General features: G+C 45.4%; 1 protein-coding gene across 1 annotated transcript in view; it reads left to right on the top strand.

The window, feature by feature from the left end:
- LEXM (lymphocyte expansion molecule) overlaps positions 1-7,356 on the top strand; it is a 35,095-nt gene extending 27,739 nt beyond the window's left edge. The window contains exons 9-10 of the mRNA XM_040360412.1: positions 4,278-4,408; positions 7,207-7,356. Of these exons, the coding sequence (XP_040216346.1) occupies positions 4,278-4,408; positions 7,207-7,294 (219 nt within the window). The 3' untranslated portion in view covers positions 7,295-7,356. The remainder of the gene's footprint in view (positions 1-4,277; positions 4,409-7,206) is intronic.
- The last annotated feature ends 11,689 nt before the right edge of the window (positions 7,357-19,045 follow it).

The raw sequence follows: 19,045 nt of genomic DNA, 5'->3' as shown, positions 1-19,045 counted from the left end.
CAGATCTAAAGCAACTGCACTTGTAGGCCCAGATTCACCTAGACTTACGACGGCGTATTAGTAGATACGCCGTCGTAAGGCGGAATGAACACCGTCGTATATTTAAGCGTATTCTGGAAACCAGATACGCTTAAATTTGGCCAAGATACGACCGATGTAAGTCTCCTACGCCGTCGTATCTTATGTGCATATTTACGCTGGCCGCTAGGGGCGTGTACATGGATTTACGCGTCGAATATGTAAATGAGCAAGATACGGTGATTCACGAACGTACCTACGCCCGTCGCAGTAAGATACACCGTTTACGTAAGACATACGCCGGCGAAAAAGATAAACCACCAAAAAGATGGCGCAGCACATGCAAGGTATGGACGACGAAACAGCCGTCGTATTTTATGTTGTTTGCGGAAGCGTACGTGAATGGGGCTGGGCATAGGTTACGTTCATGTCGAAAGCATAGGGATATGCAATTAGCGGACCTCCAGATGTTGCAAAACTACAAATCCCATCATGCCTCTGCCTCTGGGTGTCATGCTTGTGGCTGTCAGAGCCTTGCTATGCCTCATGGGATTTGTAGTTCTGCAACAGCTGGAGGTCCGCTAATTGCATATCCCTCAGTATTTGCGACGTGATTCTGAGCATGCGTGCGCATGCGCCGTACGAACGGCCTTCATTTACATGGGGTCACGGTTAATTTAAATGTAGCCCGCCCACTACATGTCTACTTTGAATTAGGCTGGGGTTACGCCGGCCCATTTGCGCTACGCCGACGTAACTTACGGAGCAAGTGCTTCGTGAATACTGTACTTGCCTCTCTATTTTACGTTGGCGTAGAGCAAATGAGCTGCGCTACGCCGGCTTAAAGATACGCCAAACTACGTGAATCTGGCTAGTAGTGTATTTGCCTTTAGTAAATCAACCTCATTGTCTACCTAATAAATTTATATTAGGCGATCACCAGCTCCATCTAGTGGCCATAATGCAGTCTTACCCTAAAATACCTCAATTAGGAAAACACTGCATTATGGTCACTAAATGGAGCCGAGAATTATAGGAAGTGAACTTATTGGGCAAAATTTGGGATCATTTGTCACAGTTGAGAGAATGCTTGAGACATTTGCATGGGAAAAAAAAAAAATAGACCTCTAAGTAATAATGCGGCTTCTGGCAGGCTTTCCTCACATCGTCTTTCAGTAAGCCAGCTACGCACAATACTAGATCTGCAATAGATTTGTTTATTGACTTATATGGGCTGCTTCTTCATTAGCTCAAAGCTCACTGGCTCAGCAGACCATAGACGTCCATTCGAGTTCCGGTGCATTTAGGGTTGCCACTTTTTCTTCAAGTCAAACCTGAACACTTTAGCGGCGCACAGCAATTTTTTATATATATATATATATATATATATAAACTATACAAATATTTTGCTATTAAACTACATTTATAATCATATGAAATTAAATGGGTTGTAAAGGTACAATTTGTTTTCCTAAATAGCTTCCTTTACCTTAGTGCAGTCCTCCTTCACTTACCTCATCCTTCCATTTTGCTTTTAAATGTCCTTATTTCTGTTCTTCTGTCTGTAACTCCACACAGTAATGCAAGGCTTTCTCCCTGGTGTGGAGTGTCGTGCTCGCCCCCTCCCTTGGACTACAGGAGAGTCAGGACGCCCACTAACACACAGCTCCTTTCTCTATCTGCAACGTAGAGAGCGTCCTGACCCTCCTGTAGTCCAAGGGAGGGGGCGAGCACAACACTCCACACCAGGGAGAAAGCCTCACATTACTGTGTGGAGTTACAGACAGAAGAACAGGAAGTGAGGATTTCTCAGAAGAAATAAGGACATTTAAAAGTAAAATGGAAGGCTGAGGTAAGTAAAGGAGGACTGCACTAAGGTAAAGGAAGCTATTTAGGGAAAAAAATTGTACCTTTACAACCCCTTTAATAACAAGAGTTCCCCTTTACATCAGATTTCACAGAGTTCCTCTTTACATTAGAGTCCACAGAGTTCCCCTTTTACATCTGAACATGCAGAGTTCCCTTTCACTGTAAGGGGGGACTCTGCAGACTCTGATGTAAGGGAGAACTCTGGGGACTCTAACATAAGTGATGCTCTGGGAACACTGATTTAAGGGGGGACTCTGAGAACTCTGATGTACGAAGAAGACTCTGATGTAAGGGGGAACACTGTGCCCTCTGGTGTAAAGGGGAACTCTGATGTAAGGGGTTCTCTGAGAACCCTGATTTACCTTAGTGTAGTGTAGGGTTGCAGAGAGAGGGGGAGACTTCAGTCACAGACAGGCAGACTTGGCAGTCAGCACCTCTCATCCAGATGTATCTGAAGCTGTTGAACTTCAAATTTCCAGCCCCCACTTTCCTTTTCTGAGGCACAGAGCTGGTGATTGGATTGTGGGCCGACAGAGAGGGATAGGGGCCAGAGGAAAAGGTTCAGATCGAGCCCTCCCTTCTCTCCAGTCTGTGTGTGTGTTTTTTTTTTTGGGGGGGGGGGGGGGTAGTGCTGGCTTTAAGCAGTGTGAAAGAGAGTGTAACAGACACTCTCAGCTCAGTCAACTGCAGACAGCAACCCTGCCGGGAAGCCGTAGCCTGGTCTGAATAATGTGTCCGGGTTCCAGTCAATCTGAAACCAAGATGCATGATTCTAAACCCAAACTGTCCGGGTGAATCCCGGACAGGTGGTAACCCTAAGTGTATTACAGTACTCCATTTATCTGGAAGGGAGAAAGCATCCTGCAGTAAAAGAGATAATATTTTCAACTCCATCATTAGTGGCCTGTGCCTCCTACCTTCCTTCTGTTTCATGGCTGCAACTGATAAGGATTGACCCCTGACACAATTCTCAGGGCGAAACCCATTTCTGCCGTTTGACCCAAATCATAATAGTGAATTATGAAGACCAGAGAGAAAAAATCTACATCTTTACCTTTCCAACGTTCAGCCTCAAGAGAAAGAGGTGGAGCCTGTGCGGCTCCTTTTATCAACAACATGACATCACACACGTGAACACATTTCATTGGCTTAGTCCATATATAGTCCCTTATTACACGCCCCTGTGACGTCTGTTCTTGGCATCGTGGCACATGTTTCAAAGTCTTTTGGGGGCCATCTTCTTCACTCGATGGGATGGGCCGGAAGGAGGGAGTTTAGGAGTGTTACAAGGGAGGGATAACAGCTGTTTAGGAGGGGTTTGTAGACATCTGTTTTCACTCTTAAATCCTGGCCAAGATTTTAACCCTATAATGTCTTTTAAAGCGGTAGTTCACCCTCACTCACATGATTTTACCATCGAGACAGGCATTGTAGCGCGAGCTACAGTATGCCTGTCCCGATTTTTTTAACCCCGGACTCACCTTGTTATCGTACATAGAAGATTTCGGCTCCCGCGGGGAATGGGCGTGCCTATGGAGAGGGAGGATGATTGACGGCCGGCCCTGGCACGTCACTCTCCCCGAAGACAGCCGGAGTAGGTCTCGGCTCTTCACGGCGCCTGCGCACAGGCTATGCGCAGGCGCCGTGAAGAGCCAAGCCTATTTCGGCTATTTCCGGAGAAGCGTGACGCGCCAGAGCCGGCCGTCAATCATCCTCCGTCTCCATAGGCACGCCCATTCACCGAGGGGAGTCGGTATCTTCGATGTAGGAGTAAACGGTGAGTACGGGGAAAAAAAATCGGGACAGGCATACTGTAGCTCGCGCTACAATGCCTGATTTTATGGTAGAACAAAACATTTTTTTTTTTTTAGGTTTATAGGGTGAACCCCCGCTTTAAGGAAACTAACAGCATGGTAGTATATTTTCACACATACATATGTAACATTTGAGTAGCTCAGGAGGAAAGTAATCATAACACAAAAATATTCATTTTAGTACTTCCATCACACAACCTCCATACGTCTCTTTAGCATTTTATATTTCTAGAAATGTCAGATGCCTGTGTCCCCTGCCACACGCTGTGGTTGGGTCCACTGACCCCTGTGTCACTACAAGAGACAGCAGTGATGTAGGTCAAAGGTCAAATAATGGAAAAATGGTGCTGGGAGGGGGGGGGGGGGGGGGGGGGGGGGGGTACCGACATATGACACACCTGGAAGACCCTGGAGAGGGGAGTATAATATATTTTGGGATGCTTTCTGCAAATTTTTCCACCCTGGAAGGGTCACTGTACGAAAATACTTTAAAATTAAACCTTCTGTCCTTATCTTCTCGTTTAACGTTTTACTAATTTATCTGGTAATCTGTATACTTCGTGCTTCTGATTTCAGAACCCAGTTGGAGTTGGTCGATATGATGTCAACAAACCACTGAGAGGCAAAACAGCAACAACTTACCGAACCGCCTTTCTCTCTAAAACAGGACGATATTTGTCCAATCTACAAAGGGACAAAATTTTGCAGTACGTATCAGTGGCTATTGTTTGGTTCTTAGGCTACTTGCATTAGAGCAGGGGTCCTCAAACTTTTTAAACAGGGGGCCGGTTCACTGTCCCTCAGACCGTTAGAGGGCCGGACTATAAAAAAAAACTATGAACAATTTCCTATGCACACTGCACATATGTTATTTTGAGCCCCCCCTCAGCACCATTTCAAATTCAAGCCATCATTTCAAGCCCCCCTCCCCCCTCACCATTGCAAGCCCCTCACGATCATTGCAACCCTCCCCCTTCATCATTATAAGCCCCTCATTGCAAGCCCCCCCCTCACAATCATTAATTGCAAACCGATCATGATCATTGCAAGCCCCCCTCGCCATCATCATTGTAAGCCCCTCATTGCAAGCCCCCCCCCTCACAATCATTAATTGCAAGCCGATCAAGATCATTGCAAGCCCCCCCAATCATCATCATCATCATCATCAGCCCCTCATTGCAACCCCCCCTCACCTTTGCCAGCCCCCCTCACCATTATCAGCCCCTCATTGCAACCCCCCTCACCATTGCAAGCCCCTCGTTGCAAGCCCCCCCCCACCTTCATCATTACATCATCAGCCCCTCATTGCAAGCCCCCCCCACCATCATCATCATCATTACATCATCATCATCAGCCCCCCCCACCATCATCATTTCATCATCATCATCAGCCCCCCCCCCCACCATCATCATTACATCATCATTACATCATCATTTCATCATCATCAGCCCCCCTCACCATTGCAAGCCCCTCGTTGCAAGCCCCCCCCCACCTTCATCATTACATCATCAGCCCCTCATTGCAAGCCCCCCCCACCAACATCATCATCATTACATCATCATCATCAGCCCCCCCCCCCCCACCATCATCATCATCATCAGCCCCCCCCACCATCATCATTACATCATCATTTCATCATCATCAGCCCCCCTCACCATCGCAAGCCCCCCTCCTCACCATCGTAAGCCCCTCACAGCCTTTCTCCTTACTGTGCCAAACTGCTGTCACGGTCCCGCTGTGTCACGAAGCTCACAGTGTTGGTAACAGTTCTGGCGTGCTGTGATAAATGTCCCGCCCTCCTCCTCCTAGACCAGCTCGTGTGATACACAGAACACTGGATCTATCACACGAGCTAGTCTAGGAGGAGGAGGGCAGGACATTTTTCTCATAGCGCGCCCGAACTGTTAACACTGTGATCTCCGTGACACAGCGGGATCGCTGTGTTACAACCTGCCGTGTAACCGGCGTTGCCTGTCAGGGTCGGGTGGGCCGGTTAAAAGTCCTCCGTAGTTTGAGGACCCCTGCATTAGAGTGTCCCGTCATCAATCTCATTATTCATCATATACACTAATCAGTCATACCATTATGACCACCCACCATAACCCTTCAGGGCATGGACTCGCTCGTCTGTACGGGGCCTAAGGCTCCATTAACACCTGAGCGTTTTGTCGCCTGAAGCGCGACGCTCCAAAACGCTAGATGGGAAAAAATTAATTATTCTCAATGGAGATGGTTCACATCTCCACTCCAAAACGCCTGACACCGAACGCCTGAAGCTAAAACATTTGCGCGAATGGGACGGTTTGGGCGTTTTTGAGCGTTTGCATTTCCCATAGAAAGTAATGGAAACGCTCGATTCAAGCGACTAGCGCGACAACGAGCGTTTGCTACGGGCGTTTCGTCGCTTTAATCAATAGAACATTTCACCCAGGCAGAAGATAAAAAAAATCTACCAACATAGCAACAAGTGATGAAAAGATGATCATTTTTCCTATTGGCTAAAATAAAAAACGTCGGACGACGCTGTATGCAAATGCGCAAATACGTGCGACAAAACGCCGGAAAAAACAACCAAATAAGCTACGCTCAGGTGTGAATGCAGCCTTAAGATTTTTTGGCTGTCACTTGGCAACTTGAAGTTTCAGCTCCCTCCCTACATTTTCTATAGGATTAAAGTGGGTGTAAACCCACTTAAAAAAAAAATAAATAAAATAACACCTGCAAGTCAAAGGCATAATGAGCTAGTATGCAAATGTAATACTCACCTGGGCTCAACACAGCACCTGGCTGCCGACATGTCGTTCCGGAGTTACTTCCGGGTATCGCGGCTCCAGCGATGTGATTGACATGTGCGCAGGAGCCGCCAGTCACGGCATGTCCTCCTTTAGAAACGGCACGGTCGCCGTTTCTAAAGTGCGCCTGCACCGTTGTCTACGGTGCATGCGCCATATACATCGCCGCAAATCTCTATTGTAAATATCTCCTAAACGTGTAGGTTTAGGAGATATTTTTAGCACCTACAAGTAAGCCTAATGCCCTGTACACACAAAGGGATTTTCTGTTGAAAAAAAAATCGGATGGTTTTTGCGACGGAATTCTGCTCAAGCTCGGCTTGCATACACACGGTCACACAAAGTTCCGACCGTCAAGAACACGGTGACGTACAACACTACGACGAGCCGAGAAAAATTAAGTTCAGTGCTTCCGAGCATGCGTCGAATTGTTTCCGAGCATGCGTATTTTTTTTCCGTCGGAATTCCATACAGACGAACAGATTTTCCAATACGAATTTTTCTATCGGAAAAATAGAGAACATGTTTTTCCATCGAAAATTCCGACCATGTGTACAGGGCATTACTGTGGCGATCTATGCCCGGAAGTGGGAGCAAATTTGAATGTGAATTTAAAATCCAACACATGGCAGCATGATGCTCCTGTAAAAGATATATATTCCGTATATTTGTAAATCCAATGTATTGTTACCATTTGTGTTTTGTCTTTCTAGAGAGCGTATTCAAAAATCTCACACCTCGTCCGCTGTTGGGAAACCATTGGCATCTACTGATCCTACAGATCCACCTTCTACGGCATAAAGGAACAGAGATCACTAGTTGTGGCGTTTAAAAAACAATCAGATAAGATCAGAAAATGTGCAATGTTAAATAAATTTATATCTAGAAAAGTAGTATTTAAATTCTATGTTAAAAGAAAACCCCTTCTACAGTTTATATAACTTGGCTGCCCTCCATATATGTTGGTACAAATCTAGAGCTACCTATTCACTTCATATATCTCTTGGAAATTAGTGGACACATCTACTTGCTAGAATTCACAGTTCTACCTAACTGCCACATTCTTCCAATGGATTATCCATATTATACAAATTAACCACTTAAGACCCGGACCTTTAGGCAGCTAAAGAGCCCGGACAGTTTTTGCAATTCGGCACTGCGTCGCTTTAACTGACAATTGCGCGGTCGTGCGACGTGGCTCCCAAACAAAATTGGCGTCCTTTTTTCCCCACAAATAGAGCTTTCTTTTGGTGGTATTTGATCACCTCTGCGGTTTTTATTTTTTGCGCTATAAACAAAAATAGAGCGACAATTTTGAAAAAAAATTCAATATTTTTTACTTTTTGCTGTAATAAATATCCCCCAAAAACATATATACATTTTTTTTCCTCAGTTTAGACCGATACGTATTCTTCTACCTATTTTTGGTAAAAAAAAATCGCAATAAGCGTTTATCGATTGGTTTGCGCAAAACTTATAGCGTTTACAAAAAAGGGGATAGTTTTATTGCATTTTTATAAATTTTTTTTTTTACTACTAATGGCGGCGATCAGCGATTTTTTTCGTGACTGCGACATTATGGCGGACACTTCGGACAATTTTGACACATTTTTGGGACCATTGTCATTTTCACAGCAAAAAATGCATTTAAAATGCATTGTTTACTGTGAAAATGACAGTTGCAGTTTGGGAGTTAACCACAAGGGGGCGCTGAAGGGGTTATGTGTGACCTCATTTGTGTTTCTAACTGTAGGGGGGTGTGGCTGTAGGTGTGACGTCATCGATTGTGTTACCCTATAAAAGGGAACACACGATCGATGACAGCGCCACAGTGAAAAACGGGGGAAGCTGTGTTTACACACAGCTCTCCCGTTCTTCAGCTCCATGGACCGATCGCGGGACTCCAGCGTCCTTTAAGCCCAGCACGTGCCCGCGACCCCACGGCTGGGCTTAAAGGGCCACGTACATGTACGTGGATGTGCCCATCCGTGCCATTCTGCCGACGTATATCGTTGGTAGGGGGTCCTTAAGTGGTTAAAGAGGAACTGCAGTCTGCTCACATAATTTGTAATAAAAACATCTTTGCCATTCTGAAGCTTCCCTCCAACCAGTTTGCATATTATTTTATATACAGTGTGGAAAATAAGTATTTGAACACCCTGCTATTTTGCAAGTTCTCCCACTTGGAAATCATGGAGGGGTCTGAAATTGTCGTCGTAGGTGCATGTCCACTGTGAGAGACATAATCAAAAAAAAACTTCCAGAAATCACAATTTATGATTTTTTAACTATTTATTTGTATGATACAGCTGCAAATAAGTATTTGAACACCTGTCTATCAGCTAGAATTCTGACCCTCAAAGACCTGTTAGTCTGCCTTTAAAATGTCCACCTCCACTCCATTTATTATCCTAAATTAGATGCACCTGTTTGAGGTCATTAGCTGCATAAAGACACCTGTCCACCCCATACAATCAGTAAGAATCCAACTACCAATATGGCCAAGACCAAAGAGCTGTCCAAAGACACTAGACACAAAATTGTACACCTCCACAAGGCTGGAAAGGGCTACGGGGAAATTGCCAAGCAGCTTGGTGAAAAAAGGTCCACTGTTGGAGCAATCATTAGAACATGGAAGAAGCTAAACATGACTGTCAATCTCCCTCGGACTGGGGCTCCATGCAAAATCTCACCTCGTGGGGTCTCAATGATCCTAAGAAAGGTGAGAAATCAGCCCAGGACTACACGGGAGGAGCTGGTCAATGACCTGAAAAGAGCTGGGACCACCGTTTCCAAGGTTACTGTTGGTAATACACTAAGACGTCATGGTTTGAAATCATGCATGGCACGGAAGGTTCCCCTGCTTAAACCAGCACATGTCAAGGCCCGTCTTAAAGCGGGAGTTCACCCATTTCTAAAATTTTTTTTTTTCTTCCCCTAGATTCCTGCTCGTTCGGTCTAGGGGAATCGGCTATTTGTATTAAAATAGGTGCAGTACTTACCCGTTTTCGAGCTGCATCTTCTTCCGTCGCTTCCGGGTATGGTCTTCGGGAGCGGCGTTCCTTCTTGATTGACATTCTTCCGAGAGGCTTCCGACGGTCGCATCCATCGCGTCACTCGTAGCCGAAAGAAGCCGAACGTCGGTGCGGCTCTATACTGCGCCTGCGCACCGACGTTCGGCTTCTTTCGGAAAATCGTGACGCGATGGATGCGACCGTCGGAAGCCTCTCGGAAACCTGTCAATCAAGAAGGAACGCCCATTCCCGAAGCCCATACCCGGAAGCGACGGAGAGGATGCGTCTCGTAAACGGGTAAGTACTGCACATATTTTAAAATAAATTGCCGATTCCCCTAGTAATAACGAGCAGGAATCTAAGTGGGAAAAGTGCCCTCTTAGGGTGAACCCCCGCTTTAAGTTTGCCAATGACCATTTGGATGATCCAGAGGAGTCATGGGAGAAAGTCATGTGGTCAGATGAGACCAAAATAGAACTTTTTGGTCATAATTCCACTAACCGTGTTCGGAGGAAGAATAATGATGAGTACCATCCCAAGAACACCATCCCTACTGTGAAGCATGGGGGTGGTAGCATCATGCTTTGGGGGTGTTTTTCTGCACATGGGACAGGGCGACTGCACTTTATTAAGGAGAGGATGACCGGGGCCATGTATTGCGAGATTTTGGGCAACAACCTCCTTCCCTCAGTTAGAGTTTTGAAGATGGGTCGAGGCTGGGTCTTCCAACATGACAATGACCCGAAGCACACAGCCAGGATAACCAAGGAGTGGCTCTGTAAGAAGCATATCAAGGTTCTGGCGGGGCCTAGCCAGTCTCCAGACCTAAACCCAATAGAGAATCTTTGGAGGGAGCTCAAACTCCGTGTTTCTCAGCGACAGCCCAGAAACCTGACTGATCTAGAGAAGATCTGTGTGGAGGAGTGGGCCAAAATCCCTCCTCCAGTGTGTGCAAACCTGGTGAAAAACTACAAGAAATGTTTGACCTCTGTAATTGCAAACAAAGGCTACTGTACCAAATATTAACATTGATTTTCTCAGGTGTTCAAATACTTATTTGCAGCTGTATCATACAAATAAATAGTTTAAAAAAATCATACATTGTGATTTCTGGATTTTTCTTTTTTGATTATGTCTCTCACAGTGGACATGCACCTACGATAACAATTTCAGACCCCTCCATGATTTCCAAGTGGGAGAACTTGCAAAATAGCAGGGTGTTCAAATACTTATTTTCATCACTGTATACTGTGATTCTGTACTTGCCAAATATGCTGCAGAAATCTCCTTCCACTGAGTCTGACTGCAGCCATTTTAACTGTGGGCAGCTGAAGCTGCTGCCTGTTCAATTCCTGGATTGAACAGGCAGCAGCAGACACAGACACAGACACACAGAGGCACGCTTCCAGCTCTGCAGCTCTCATTGGCCCTCGTATGACACATCCCCCCCCCTCCTTTCCTGGCAAACTTTCACAAGAGTGAGAGAGAGAGAGCTGGGCGTGATGTCATAAGCCTAGGCTTTTTACCAGACAAGAAACAGGAAGTGGGCTGTGTAAGTTATTTACTGGCAGAAAAATGTTATAGACGCAAAGTTGAAAAAAATGAGTGAAGGTCTGCTTTTGAGAAAATATTATTTTTGGGTGCAGTTGAGCTTTAAGGTCTCTTTCACACTGGTGGTGTTTTAACTCTGGCTGCAGAGTTTGATAGGTGGCAGTTGCGGCGCAGTCCCGCAATGTAAACTTGTTGTTTGACAATTATAAAAAAAAAAAACACGTGCCTGAAGGTGGCAGCAGCACCTCCTAAGCGCCTGAAATCAATGGGCAGCGCTGCCATGGCGCTTTTAACCATTTATTCGGCCGCTATCAGGGGTTAAATGTGCTCCACTATCAGCCGAAAAGCTCCTCTAAAACAATGGTAAAGCGCTGCTAAAACTATCGGCGCTTTACCGCTAACGCGGCTACGCTGTCAGTGTGAAGGGGCTCTAACCAAGTGTAACATTTACAATGTTATAAGACAAGTCCTATGTGGTGTTGTACCAGCTGCTCCAAATCACAATAAAAGTGCTATGCAGCAGTCCTTGTAAATGTCCAATCATGTGTGCCAAAATCACGAAGCACTCATGCCAATGTTCTAAAATAGACACAGATATCAGAGTGGTGAACATAACAGCAGTTTTGCCCTAAGATTTTGGTGCATGCAGTGTAAGCAAGCGCCCCACATGTGACAAATTATTGAATTAGCATGCACCTCATTAACTGCTTGCGGGCCAGCCGCCGCAGTTATACGGCGGCAGGTCGGCTCCCCTGCGCGAGAGCCCGTAGCTATACGTCGGCTCTCGCGCAGGCCACTAGCCTGTGCCCCCCGCCACTCCCGTGCGCGTGCCCGGCGGGCGCGATCACCGCCGGGCAGTGGAGATTGCTCGTTACAGAGCGAGAACCGGGAGCTGTGTGTGTAAACACACAGCTCCCGGTCCTGTCAGGGAGAGAAATGCTGATCTTCTGTTCATACAATGAAAGATCAGTAATTTCCCCATGTCATGCCACCCCCCCTACAGTTAGAACACACCCAGGGAACATACTTAATCCTTCCCCGCCCCCTAGTGTTAACCCCTTCCCTGCCAGTGGCATTTTTATAGTAATCCAATGCATTATTATAGCACTGATCGCTATAAAAATGCCAATGGTCCCAAAAATTTGTCAAAAGTGTCCAAAGTGTCCGCCATAATGTCGCAGTACCAAAAAAATAAAACGCTGATCGCCGCCATTACTAGTAAAAAAAAAATATTATGCCAAAAAAATTCCATAAAAATACCCCCTATTTTGTAAACGCTATAACTTTTGCGCAAACCAATCATTACGCTTATTGACATTTTTTTTTACGAAAAATATGTAGAAGAATACGTATCGGCCTAAACTGAGGAAAAAATTTTTTTTATATATATATTTTTGGGGGATATTTATTATAGCAAAAAGTACTATTTTTGTTTATAGCGCAAAAACTAAAAACCGCAGAGGTGATAAAATACCACCAAAAGAAAGCTCTTTTTGTGGGGAAAAAAGGACGCCAATTTTGTTTGGGAGCCACGTCGCACGACCGCGCAATTGTCAGTTAAAGGCGACGCAGTGCCGAATCGCAAAAAGTGCTCTAGTCTTTGACCAGCAATATGGTCTGGGGGTTAAGTGGTTAATTGGTCACAGAGGGCACTAATTGGGCAGGCATATAGAAACTGACACATTTTTTTGGAATGCAAAAAAAAACAATTCTGCCAAAAAAGCCTAGGCTTATGACATCATGCACAGCTCTCTCACTCTCATGAGAGTTTGCCAGGAAGGGAGGGGGGATGAGTCATAAGAGGGTCAATGAGAGCTGCAGGGTTGCAGAGCTAAAGGTGTGTGTCTGTAAATCCAGGAACTGAACAGGCAGCAGCTTCGGCTGCCCACAGTTAAAATAGTTGCAGCCAGACTCAGTGGAGGAAGATTTCTGCAGCATATTTGATTATTACAAAATCACAGTATACATAAAATAATATGCAAAGTGGTTGAAGGGAAGCTTCAGAATGGCAAAGATGTTTTTATTACAAATTATGTGAGCAGACTGCAGTTCCTCTTTAAACTTTGATAATCCCTCCATTATCTATTGTTTTCAAGCCCAGACTCTGTGACAAAAGTCATTTATTACAATCTTATACTGAAAGATTAAAGCGGAAAAAAAATGAAAGTCAGTAGCTACAAAAACCATAACTCCCAACTGTCCCTGATTTCGAGGGACTGTCCCTGATTTGGAGCAATGTCCCTCTGTCCCTCTTTCCCCCTAATTTGTCTCTAATTTTGGTCTGATCTATACAGTTGTATATAAAATGCACTTTTTGGGCCAGATTCACGTAGGAGATACGACGGCGCATCTCCAGATACGCCGTCGTATCTTGGCGCCTGATTCAAAGAATCAGATACGGTAGAATTTGTCTAAGATACGACCAGCGTAAGTCGCCTACGCCGTCGTATCTTAACTGCATATTTACGCTAGCCGCTAGGGGCGTGTACGCTAATTTACACCTAGAATATGTAAATCAGCTAGATACGCCAATTCACGAACGTACGCCCGGCCGTCGCAGTACAGATACACCGCTTACGTTAGTCTTTTTCCGGCGTAAAGTTACCCCTGCTATATGAGGCGCAGCCAATCTTAAGTATGGACGTCGAGCCAGCGTCAAATTTTCCATCGATTACGTCGTTTGCGTAATTTGTTCGCGAATAGGGCTGTGCGTCATTTACGTTCACGTCAAAAGCATTGGCTTTTTGCGGGTTATTTTGGAGCATGCGCACTGGGATACTTTCACGGACGGCGCATGTGCCGTTCGTAAAAAGCGTTGTTTATGTGGTGTAACAATAAATTAACATAAAACACGCCCACATGTTCCACATTTGAATTAGGCGGGCTTACGCCGGCCTATTTACGCTATGCCGCCGCAACTTTGCTTTGTGAATACTGCACTTGCCTGTCAAAGTTGCAGAGGCGTAGCGTAAATAGGATACGTTACGCCCGCTCACAAATACGCGCTCCCTACGTGAATCTGGGCCTTTATCTTTCAAAAAGTGTTTCCCAGTGTTAAACTTTTCATTCATTTTATAAATTGCTGCATTTGTACATTTTAAAAGCCAATACAAAGGAATAGTAGCGGTAAAAAAAAAAGCCCTTGTGGATTTAATTAACCTTTTTTTTGGTTCTCCTTTAAAAGGGGGTGTGGCAGGGGGTGTGTCCTATGCCTACATACATTTGCTAGTAGGTGTCCCTCATTCCGATCTCAAAATGTTGGGAGGTATGCAAAAACTGTAGCTGCTGACTTTTAAAAAAAAACAGCCACTTACCTGTCCCAGGATCCAGCAGTGTGCTCACCCCAGCCTGTTTCACCTGCTTTCTTCTTTCCTTGGCACCGACATCTTAACTATGGGCACAGATGTGACAGCTTGTGGCTTTGCAGCCAGATGCCTGCTGCGCATCGTGAATGGGTAAGCAGTCTTCTGGGACCTGTCACGCGTCCCAGAAGACTGCGGGGGTTGCCTAGGCGATCAGAGCGCAAACCTGTCAAAATTGGGTACCCACTCCTCAAAAGTTATAATTCTTCAAGAGGAGCGGGGACGAGTCCTTAAAGTGGAACTTCCTCTTTTGGGTGGATCTCCACTTTTACTCCCAATGTGGAGCTTCCCTCTCATATCACATGCTTGTTTTTTTTTCTCTGGGTAGTTAGAAAACGGCTCAGCTTCACTGTGGGTGAACCTACTGCCCTGGAGCTCGTATTCAAACTGGGATGTCAGACTATGGTAGATTCTCTCAGAGGTAATTAGCTTGATGCCAGGGGTCAAGTCCTGGGGGGAAAAGTGTGGGAACTCACCCAGGATTTCCCTCCCCCACCTCAAAAATAAATAAGTGTGCGTGTGTGTGTGTGTGTGTGTGTATATATATATATATATATATATATATATATATAATACGTACCCCATGTGTGGACATGATACAAGAGACTGCAGACATGATACAAGAGATGGCCAGAGACTGTGGACACGATACAAGAGATGGTCAGAGACTGCGGACAGGGTACAAGAGATGGCCAGAAACTGCGGACATGGTACAAGAGATGGTCAGAGATAGAAAATAGAAGAGCACTGGAGGGGGCTGGAGAGTATTGCAGGGGAACTGGAGAGTGCCAGGGGGTCAGGAAGCATGGGGGAGAGCACTGGTGGAGCCAAAGATCACTGGGGGAACGGGGGAGCCAGGGAGCTCAGGGGGGAGATAAAGAGACTGGGGTAGAGCTGAAGAGCACCGGTAGGGGAACTGGAGAGCACGGGGGGGGGGGGGGTGTGAAGAGAACTGGGGGGCCAGCAAAAGAAAGTCAATAGGAGGAGCAACAGGGCAGCTGCACATAGAGGAATTGTTTTTTCCATATTACTCCCGTAGCTGCTGAATGCCTGTTTGTGCTCCTCTCCCTCCTGCTGTCACTCAGGATGGTGCTGGCCTGACACCCCTCAAATGTGGCACCCGGGGCGGACCCCTCCCTTACAGAGCTTGCATACTTCACAGGCCAGCCCTGCAGGACACGGGTGCTAACGGGAACGGCGTTCCTGCTGTGGAAAAAGTACAGGAACGCCCGTTCCCATGCCCGTTCCTGTAGGACTTGACCCCTGGCTTGATGTCAGGTTTCCTTTAAGAGCCAAAAACATGTAATGCTGCTAATATAAAGTATACTAATCTGTATATTGGTAAATGATTCTTATCCTGAATATTAAAGTTACGTGATTCATGTGTTATTGCATATTTATGAAGATTATGAACACTCAGAATTTATGTTTACATGGTCCAGCGGTGGTCTAAACTCATGGCTTGATGAGATTACCCCAACAATGTCTGCTCCCGCAACCTGAGTGCTCAGCAGGGTCCAACAGGAATATTGGAAAACTTTTCTCAATCGGCCAATCAGTTGCAGCCACTGATCAGTGTATTCTGACAGCGGAGCAGTCTTGCTGTCACTGTACAATGGCACAGCGCGGAGGATTCCTCCATCCACTTTGCCACCTATAACAAGCCTTAGGACTGATGTTGGGCTCTGTGGATCTCACCAATCATTGTATCTGTCGGCAGAAGAGGCCTAGATGCCTATAGCAGTCACAGTATTGCCTACATGGCTTTTGTGCAGCAGTGGAAATTAAAGAAGAAACTATTTTGGTTGCAGATACTTGTAGCAGGTCCTCTATTCCAGTGGCCCCCAACCTTTTGGCCCACTAATTTCACAATTTTGAAACACACGGACCACTATCACGAATTTGACTTATACACACAATGCTTCGCGTCTCTACCCCCCTCACCCTGGACCACACTGCTGCCTTCACCTCCTTATCCAGCCCTGTGCTTGAGCTCCATGTTCTCTGCCAGTCTGTGATCAGCGGTGTCATTGGAAGTCCCCTCCTCCTTCACCTCCTGCTCTCGGTGCCTCCCTCTGAGGTCACAGGAGCCGAAACTATAGAGTAGGCATCTGGTATCAATATGCACTCACAGTATTGACTGTCAGCACACACTGGAAACAACATTGGGTGGTAAACATTTGCCACAATGTTGATTTGCCGCAGAACCCCTTGGGACCACCAATACTTTCTCATGGACCATCAGTGGTCAGCGACTTCTAGGTAGGATATTAGCACCATAGTTTAGGAAATGTGGCCCTGTAAAATAAATACATTTTCTCAGCCAAGTACAAAATTTATTAATTATGTATATTTACTTCCTCCATATAACAGAGCAGGAGAAATAAGTGCAAAGTAAGTCCCTATAGCAGCGAATCAGAATTCTTCCACTAAAGTGAATTCTGATTGGTTGTCATTGGTAACTGTATTTAGCACGCGTTTTTTTAAAATGCCTTTAAATATTATAAGATTTTTGATTTCAGCTTGGCATATACAACTGATAAAGGCCTTGGTCCACAGTAGAGCCAACTGATCTGATACAAGTCAGTAATACATACAGTATAAAAAGTGATTTATTTTTTTTGTTTGTTTAATACCATATATACCCGAATATAAGCCAAAGCACCTATTTTTACCCCAAAAAAAAAAAAATGGGAAAACTTATTGACGTGAGTATTAGCCTAGGGTGTCCATCTGCATGCCTCACTTTGCCCATGTGCATGACTCACTGTGCCCACTCAAGCCTGAGGAAGAGACTTGAAAGTCTCGAACGCGCGCACCTCCCGCGCCCGGAAGTGACGTTGAATGCACGCCGAATGCAGCACACAGTGGAGAACTGTTCCCTCCTTGTTGGTTCCGAGGGCGCTTTTGGTTCCTGCCGCCGCCGCCACTGCTGTACAGGCAAGGACAGCTCTGCACACCTGCATGAGGACACCTCGTCGTCTCCGGGAACCCCGCGGATGATACTTTGTACCCCGAACTTTGTCATGCCTTCTATAACATCACCATTGTGAGTAGGCCTTTTATATGCTTTTATACATTTGCCAACATTAAATCTACCTGCTACGCTTAGAAGGCGCTGCATTGTGTTTCTTCTACTCACTGTGCCCATGCCTCACTTTGTCCATGACTAGACTGACATTTAACATATGAGTCTATGGAAGTGGCTTTGAAAAAGTGTGCTCCCCAACCGTAGGTCCCCCAGACAACCAACTTTGCAGACTTGTAGAAGAGAAATGGGGCTACATGTGTGCCACGGCCCGGTTCCAGGGGACCTACGACCAGCCAGTACCGGGTCCCTAAAGTCACCGGAGAAATTACCATAAAACATGGGAGTCTATGGAAGGGGTGCCCGGGTTTTAAAAATCGGTGGTCCTCCAGACAACAAACTTTGCACACTTGTAGAGAAAGGGTGAGGCTACATGTGTGTCAAGTTTGGGGTCCATGAGACCTACGGTACTGGGTAACCAAAGTCCGGGAGATCAGGCGCAAAAAGATGACTTGAGTATAAGCCGAGGGGGGCTTTTTCATCACAAAAAAAAAATGTGCTGAAAAACCTCGGCTTATACTCGAGTATATACGGTACATGAAGAAAAAAAAAAAAAAAAAACACTTTTAAAATATTACGGCTCCAGCTCATAACAAACCCAACCTAATTTTAGTTGCAGATCCCAGTGGCTTTTCTGTGAAAAGGTGGAACTCTTCAGCTTCTTCGCTGGACATCTTAATGGTATTGGTATAATGAGATAAGGGTTAATTTACTAAAAACTGGAGCATTCAGAATCTGGTGCAGTTGTGCATGGTAGCCAATCAGCTTCTAAGTTCAGCTTGTTCAATCAAGCTTTGACAATAAAACCTGGAAGCCGATTGGTTTCTGTGCAGAGCTGCACCAGATTTTGCACTTTCCAGTATTAGTAAATTTAGTCAAAATTCATATGGTGTATGGCCAGCGTAAGGCTGGTTTCACACCTATGCATTTTAAGTGCTTTTTGCAGATTTGCACTACAGTCCATTTTACATGGTTTCCTATGGAACACGTTCTGTAGTGCAAATCTGTGAAATGCAAAAAAAAGCACTAAAAATGCATAGGTGTGAATCCAACCTTAGGTGCCTTAAAACGTTTACATGTATGTGTTTAGATGTTTTAGTTGATCAGTTTAAGTTCACACCTATGCAGGTTGGAGTTTGCATATTCCAGGTGCATTTTGCACTTTCCAATGCACACTTTTGATCCACTGAAGTCTATGGAACCAAAAACCAGAAAAAAAAAAAAAAAAAAAAAACTGGCCCTTTCCAAAAAATGCACAGATGTAAACGTGACCCATAGGAAAACATAAATGGACTGTAGTGTGTTTCTGCAAAACTAAAAAATGCATAGGTGTGAACCAGGCCTTAAAGGGCATCTGTCATCAGTCCAAATACACTTACCAACCACTTTATTAGGTACACCTTGCTAGTATCGGGTTGGACCCCCTTTCACCTTCAGAACTGCCTTAATTCTTAATGGCACAGATTCAACAAGGTGTTGGAAACGTTCCTCAGAGATTTTGGTCCATAGTGACATGATAACATCACGCAGTTGCTGC

This window comes from Rana temporaria, chromosome 7 (assembly GCF_905171775.1).
Source record: "Rana temporaria chromosome 7, aRanTem1.1, whole genome shotgun sequence".
NCBI lineage: Eukaryota > Metazoa > Chordata > Amphibia > Anura > Ranidae > Rana > Rana temporaria.
Note: the sequence above shows the minus strand (reverse complement) of the source record. Positions and strands in the feature narration are given on the sequence as shown.